Source organism: Apium graveolens, chromosome 2 (assembly GCF_009905375.1).
Source record: "Apium graveolens cultivar Ventura chromosome 2, ASM990537v1, whole genome shotgun sequence".
Taxonomy (NCBI): Eukaryota; Viridiplantae; Streptophyta; class Magnoliopsida; order Apiales; family Apiaceae; genus Apium; species Apium graveolens.
Window position 1 is genome coordinate 40,601,553 of NC_133648.1, and position 6,888 is coordinate 40,608,440.

At 38.6% G+C, this 6,888-nt stretch overlaps 2 protein-coding genes and 1 long non-coding RNA gene across 3 annotated transcripts; 2 read left to right on the top strand and 1 right to left on the bottom strand.

Moving 5' to 3' along the window:
- Nucleotides 1-1,199: 1,199 nt before the first annotated feature.
- On the bottom strand, nt 1,200-2,586 carry LOC141707325 (short chain aldehyde dehydrogenase 1-like). Its single transcript, XM_074510418.1, has 2 exons — nt 2,468-2,586; nt 1,200-2,343 (listed from the first exon to the last, which is right to left on the bottom strand). Exons 1-2 carry the CDS (start codon nt 2,503-2,505, stop codon nt 1,536-1,538), a joined length of 846 nt encoding a protein of 281 aa, XP_074366519.1. The 5' UTR covers nt 2,506-2,586; the 3' UTR covers nt 1,200-1,535.
- Nucleotides 2,180-3,095, top strand: LOC141707326 (uncharacterized). The gene is made up of 3 exons (XR_012569028.1): nt 2,180-2,316; nt 2,481-2,570; nt 2,729-3,095. It is a non-coding gene; the product is annotated as an uncharacterized LOC141707326 (long non-coding RNA).
- Nucleotides 3,096-4,908: 1,813 nt separating this feature from the next.
- LOC141705915 (uncharacterized) lies at nt 4,909-6,213 on the top strand. Its single transcript, XM_074508780.1, has 2 exons — nt 4,909-5,465; nt 5,561-6,213. The coding sequence occupies exons 1-2, from the start codon at nt 4,953-4,955 to the stop codon at nt 6,098-6,100; spliced, it is 1,053 nt and encodes a 350-aa protein (XP_074364881.1). The 5' UTR covers nt 4,909-4,952; the 3' UTR covers nt 6,101-6,213.
- The last annotated feature ends 675 nt before the right edge of the window (nt 6,214-6,888 follow it).

Below are 6,888 nucleotides of genomic sequence, written 5' to 3' on the forward strand. Positions count from 1 at the left end.
GGACATTATGAATGGATAGTATTACCCTTTGGATTAAAAAATGCGCCACAAATATTTCAACGAAGAATGGACCAAATCTTTAGAAAATTAAAAGATTTCTGTATAGTATATGTAGACGATATATTAATATATAGTGAAACTTTAGAAGAACATATAAAACATTTAGAGCAATTTATAAAAACAATAGACCAGCATGGAATATTACTTTCTGAAAAGAAATCTGAAAATTTCTGAAGTTCAATTCTCTCTCTCTCAATATGTCTGGCTAAAACTTCTTCAATCTCTATAAACTCTGCTAGGAATATATCATAATAATAGAAACAGATTATTTTATAATGTATTGTATACAATCAGAATTGGTTCAGAAAAATAATATCTTGACGAATAGCGATATGGAAGAGACCGTGTGAGGACTCCTGCATCCAGCCAAAGAATATCCAAAGGAGCTTGGAGAGCGTTGTGGATAACAGGGCAAGGGTGAGTTGAGACTTCCGGTGACCAGAAAGCTATTGTAAGAGGTAAAAATTCTGATTCAAATCTGATTGTATGTGATAACATTATAAAATAATGTTTTCTAAGATTATGATGTATAATTAGTATGAGGTTATAGAGATAATTTCATTTAAAATAATGAATTTGTTTTTGTCTATTGCTGATTACATGCAAAAAATAACCATATTAATTAATATGAAACCTACCCTCGCCTTCCCTCTTTAGGGTTGTGTAGATCTTTAAACATATATAAATAAAAATGAAACTGATAGAAATTGGACTTTAAACATATATAAATAAAAATGAAACTGATAGAAATTGGACTTTAAACATATATAAATAAAAATGAAACTGAAAGAAATTGGGATATCTGGCTTTCACCCAGGAGACCCGGGTTCGATTCCCGGCAACGGAACCTTTTTTTTCTTTCTTGTCTTTTAACAATTAATTTAGGGAAGCTGGTGGTTCAGTAAACATTTCAAGTTTTTGTGCGCATGATACATATCGAGTATTTGACAAGATTTCTGTTCCTGTTGAATTGATGGATTGTCTTGTGTCAGGAGTTAGTTGATGAATGAAACCTTCCTGCTTTTTGTCAAAAAAAAAAGTTATTTCTGAAAACAATAATATATCTACGTACTTGCAAGTCTTATAAACACTTGATACATCTTGCAAAACCAGAACCAAGCATATAAATACCAACTGCAAAAACTTTAAACAGCTCTTATCTAGGCATAATAGATGATTAACTGACTTCTTTCAACTACGCCATTATTTGCAGTCCTCGACTGTAATTAAGACGCCTGCTTCCTCTTTATAGCCTCCATGAGAGAAGCATTAGTGGTAACTAAGCTCTTTCTAGTGAAAGAGTAACAGAACTTGGTACTTGAAAGTCTTGAACACTTGTTACATCTTACAAAACAAGAATCACACATATAACATACCAACTACAAAAAATCTTTAACAACACGTATTAAGGCATAATGAATAATTAACTGACTTCATTCAACTACGCCATTATTTGCAGCATCAGTCCCTGATAATCAAGATGACTTCCTCCTCTTTATAGCCTCTGTAATAGCAATATTAGTAGTACTGTACCCTCCGTCCATCACAAGGTTCAATCCACTCACATACTTTGCTTCATCACTCCCTAGATACACACCTGCTGCTGCTACATCCTCTGCGTCCAAAAACACCCCTTTCAAGTTTGCATAATCCATAACAAAGCGCTTCACCGCCTCCTCATCATTCAATCCAAATTCCTTCCTAAACATTGGTGTATCAAATGCGGAAGGCGAAATAGCGTTAACTCTAATCCCGTACTGTCCCAATTCCACTCCTAAGTTCTTAGCTAGTCCCACCACTGCATGCTTGGAGACTAAGTAACCATGTGAAATGGGCCCGTTGGACACAGAAGCCCCGCTGGACAGCAGAATTATGCTACCACTTTTCGCTGGGACCATAGCCCTGGCAGCGTGTTTGCAAGATAGAAATGTACCATACACGTTCACGTCCAGCAGTTTCCTAAACAGTTCGTTGTTTGCAGATAAGATTTTTGATTCAGATCTGCTGGAAGTGGAGATCCCTGCATTGGCGTACATTATGTCAAGTTTTCCGTGTTTGTCTAAGGTTTTGTTGACCAGGGCTTCCACATCAGATTCTTTGGTTATGTCGCAGTGAATGTAGGAGAGGGAGCTTTCGTCGTCGATGTCTTTGCAGAGGGAATGAGCTAATTCGTCTTGGACGTCCGCAATCACCACCTTGGCACCATGCCTCAGGAATTGACGGGCTGTAGTCTCGCCAAGGCCTCGGGCACCACCGGTGATTATAGCCACCTTTCCTTCCAACCTTAAAAACAAATATTCATATACACTTTGTCACATTAATCAAACAGTCTGACACTAGACAACAATTTCTACTTTTCAAATTATAAATTGTCAGCACGAAATATAAAATGATTCATGACAATCACCTTCTTGCAACAGGAGCTAACAACGAGGAGGCTTTCATGATTCTTCGCTTGAAAGCAGATAGCAGAGGTCAGAGGGAGTTGATTTTATTTAATAAAAAAATGGGTAAGCATCTGTTCTGTATGAGTGCCAATATGCATATATATAAATGTTTTACGCACAATGTTTTGGATAAATATGAGAAGATACACAGACATCTGTGTTAGGTTATTTTCTAAAGTCCCAATCTGAGGGCTTAAAAGTTAAAACTACTACAATTGCAGGCTGGTAGGAGCAATTACAACACTGTAACCGATGGTCATCATGAGCAGAGTGTCAGACAACAACTAATTGATTCTACTACTCCTGCCAGAGAGCATTATCCAAAGTTTTAGCCCGTACTTACCGAGCAAAATGACTGATAATCAGTCAATTTGTCTATCAGTATAGAATTCCAGTCCTAATAGAGGCATCAGAAATGGTCGAATTAAGAAGCATTTCAATCTCTTAAGCAATCACTAATGATAAACTCATCAAGGTACATGTAAATGATACTAAGGTGTGATCTAAGAAGATTACGTAGTCCAATCTCAGCTTGTTATATATCAATCTATATGGCTCAAACTAAAAGAAACAATGTAAAGATGAGCTCCACCACATCTGTATGATTTGATTACAAATGGTATACTTAAATGTTAGATAACATTTGACTTGCAGTATCGTACCTATATGCTATAAGAATAAACATTGTGATGTGCCAACAATATTATTATTATTAGACTATAATTTTAGAAGATGATCTCTTTGCTTAATTTGCCAACCTCCTCATCAAATGAGGTTGTTGTCTTATATTTATATCATATCCCAAATGGGCTATTCATTACAAAGTGGGCTTTTTGGGCCGATTACAAGATATTATAATTTAATCTATTTTGGGCTCCTTTCTTCTAGCCCAAGGTCCAACATTTGTCCCCCTCCTAACTTTTAAGCAATATCTTTAGATTTGTTCCTGGTTATCTTTTGAATTCCTGCAAAGTTAATTAGTAGGTGGCAATAAACGGAAAGAAAAAATTAAAAAATAAAAGTAGAAAAATAAGGGGGGTTAAACATTGAACCGAATTTTGGTAACGAATTTTATCCTTATTAGGTGTGTATTTTTGCCTTTGGTAGTATATATATATATATATTTATTTTTGTGTGTACTACTTTTTGTTTTAATTTTTGTTAACGTTGGTTGAAGGTGTCTCTTCGGCTACCCGGCTTTCTCAACAAAAGCGGCTGCAGCTCCCGGAAATCCCCTGCGTGCCAGTTGATTTCTCTTCCTTTGTAAGTCTCTTTCCTTCCTCTTTTCTTCTTCCTTAAATTCATTTGTGTCCTGCATTGTCTCATAGTAGTAGACTGTCATTGTATCGTTCTTGGATCTATGGATCAGTCAAGTTCGTCATCACTGCCTGCCGAGTTTTCCCGCAACCCCGGTAAGAGGCCCTTAGATGAAGGGGATCAAGAATCATCATTTAATCTGGGTCACTTGGAGATTCCTGATTTAGAGCAATGCAACTCTTTTGATTTTCTTGATCATGATGAGTTCTTGAAGGGCGTTCCTATAGGACCATTGCCCTCGCCGCCTTTGAGTCCCAGAACTGTAGAGAGTAGGAATAGGATAGTGGAGGAAAGTTTGCGGTTGGGAATGAGTGAATTTAGAGGGAAATCCAGTTTGAATTACTTAAGCCATTACATCACCAGGAACCCGCCGGTGGATAAATTGAGGCAATATGTGGATCTGATAAATGGGTATCGGTATCGGGTACCGACGGCTGATGAGAGAGTCTGGATGATGCCGAAATATGGGATGCATGGGATTCCGATGATTGCATTTCATTTCGGTCTTCGATTGCCTATGCATCCCTTCTTCTTGATGATGTTCGAGGCGATTGGTTGTGGAATAAGTCAATTAACACCGAACTCTATAGCACAGTTGAGTGGATTTGTGGCCTTGTGTTGTGATAAGGGGCTGGTACCATCTTTCAAACTTTTTTTCTCAATATATGCGGTCCGTTAATGATGGTCAAGTCTACTTCGATTGTCCCTACAGGAGAGTTAAAATTGTTAGTGTTCGATCCTCAAACTCTGGGTATCATTCGAGGTGGTTGTATTTTGGGGGGTCCCGATTTAGAATTTGTGAAGTCTTGTGGAAAAGTGAGTCAATTAACGGTTGATTATCTGAATAACTTGGAGAAATGCGACGATAATGAATTGAATGAGTTTCAGGGGTTGGTATCGGTGTATACCCATTTGCAATTAGCAGACTTGAGTTTTTTAGAGATGCATGATTGTAAGGGGTTTGACCTCCCCTTTCCTTATTTTTCACTTCGTCCTTCTCTTTTCTCCCTTCTTCTTTCTCTTTTTTTTATTTAACAAGTGTTCTGACTTTCTCTCCTCTCCTCTCTTTTTTGTTTAGTGGCTGGTGATTCTTTGCGGAAGATTTTGAATAGTGGGATAAGCAAAGAGATGGATAAAGCCATGATGTTGCTGCTTCAACGTGCTTCGAGGAAGGGTGTCGATGGGATGCAAGCCGGATCTTCGAGGGGTGGGCCGTCCCTAGCTGGACATTCCGTTTCTATCGAACTTATAGATGAGCAAGGTAATAAAGTGGTGGATGATGCTAAGAAGGTTGTTCCTGATCCTGTGGTTACCGACGCGAACCCTCACAAGAGGAACCGTCGTGATATAGAAGAAGAAAATATTGGGGGAGATGATACTGTTGAGAATGTTACTATAGGTGGTGGAATCAACAAGACTATAACGTTTATTGGGAGTCGAGCCTTGATGACCAACACAATTGACCCTCGGTCGAGAAAGGAAGTGGTGAGGGCGGAGATCCAGCCGTCGGAACGTTGGACCGGAGGTTCGACGATACCTCTAAGAGTTTTTAAGTTATTTCAGCTTCCTCAAGACTCTGTCGCCTATACCGGTCGTCGTCGTGATGAGCTTGTTGATAGGTGCAAGGGTCGAATTGGCCGGGTATGTGTTTTGTATAGCAGTTTGTATTTTGGTTTAGTCTAGTTAGTTATTTTTAGTTTTAGTTTTTTTTTATATTCAGATATGTCTCCTTGCAGTTTTTGTCTGATTTCATGCACGTCTTGGATGAATATCAATCTGATGATGAGAGTGAGGTCCGAAGTAAGCTGGAGGCCGAGGTGTCGGCGTTGAAGGGAGAGAAAAAGAGACTGGGATCTAGCTGCCTGGATTTGGAGAAGAAAGTGAGTGATTTGTCATCGACAAACACAACCCTGTTGAAGCGCGTTACGGAGTTGAAGTCGATGGAAAAATCATCGAACCAGAAGATATTTGAGCTCGAGGGTAGACTTCGAGATGTTGCGTCAGAACGTGACGAGCTGAAGGTTAAGTGCGAGGGTTTAGATCAGCAAGTTGGCGGAATGGATCAGTCCTATAAGTTGATTGTGGAAGAAAATGCTACTCTTAAGGCTGAAGTTGAGAAGGCAGTGGAGGACATCGCTAATGCTCTTGGGGATGGTTATGGGCGTTGTGTTGCCCGCATGAAGAATGCAGGGTTCGACACCTCGGGACATTCTTTCGAGGATTATATTTGCGATCTTGCCTCCCCGCGACCTGATGATCCAGCTGTAGGTTCTTGAAGGCGGGGAATGCCCCGTGAATGATGTATTTTTAACTTTATTCTCAAAGACTCGTGTTTCCTATTTGCTGCTGGCTACATGTATTCTCCATGTTTTATTTGAAAGGAATATGTCCTAAGTCCAATCATGTATTAGGATTTAGGAATAACTTTTATGTAATCTGTTTTGATTTCATTGATATTAATAAAGACTTGTTTTGTTTTTATTACGGGCTTTATCTATTTAAGTGTTTAAATATGATATACCATAGTTTAGAGTAAAGCTTTTTATGGATTATGATGAGATCATAATAGTGAGACCTAAAAAGATGATAACTCTAAACTTAAATAGTTCCTGGTCATAGGATTACTAACTGGTAATTAATAATCCGCAAAGATCGGTACATACTATGCTTGCTTCATTATGAAGGATTTCTGTTCTCATAGACATTTGTGTGGTGACACTATAGCTAGTATGTAGGTGCTTATTATGGAATAAGTTCACTGAACATGACTCGCACAACTGAACAACTGATGGAGTTCACTCACGTGTCAGCAGTTGTTCACATAGTGATAGTTGTACAAGTATCCTTAGACTTGAGGTCATCATAGTCATCTTGTGTACACTGAACTATGCTTTGGTTTAGTTCTTAGTATCCAGGGACAATTATTAGGGCTCTTCCGGGTATAGGAATTTGTACACAAAGATAGTGTATGATCAATAAAGGATCTACCCCTTTCAGTGAAGGAAGCGAATGTTCAAGGCTGATCCACTTATGCTAGTTCAGGAATCTCTGGCCAGAGTGAATG

Coding starts and splice junctions, on each gene's coding strand:
- LOC141707325 (XM_074510418.1), bottom strand. CDS start 2,505: ATGAAAGCCTCCTCGTTGTTAGCTCCTGTTGCAAGAAG. Junction 2,344..2,467: donor TTAGCTCCTGTTGCAAGAAG/GTGATTGTCATG, acceptor TTTGTTTTTAAG/GTTGGAAGGAAAGGTGGCTA.
- LOC141705915 (XM_074508780.1), top strand. CDS start 4,953: ATGGATAAAGCCATGATGTTGCTGCTTCAACGTGCTTCGAGGAAGGGT. Junction 5,466..5,560: donor GCAAGGGTCGAATTGGCCGG/GTATGTGTTTTG, acceptor GTCTCCTTGCAG/TTTTTGTCTGATTTCATGCA.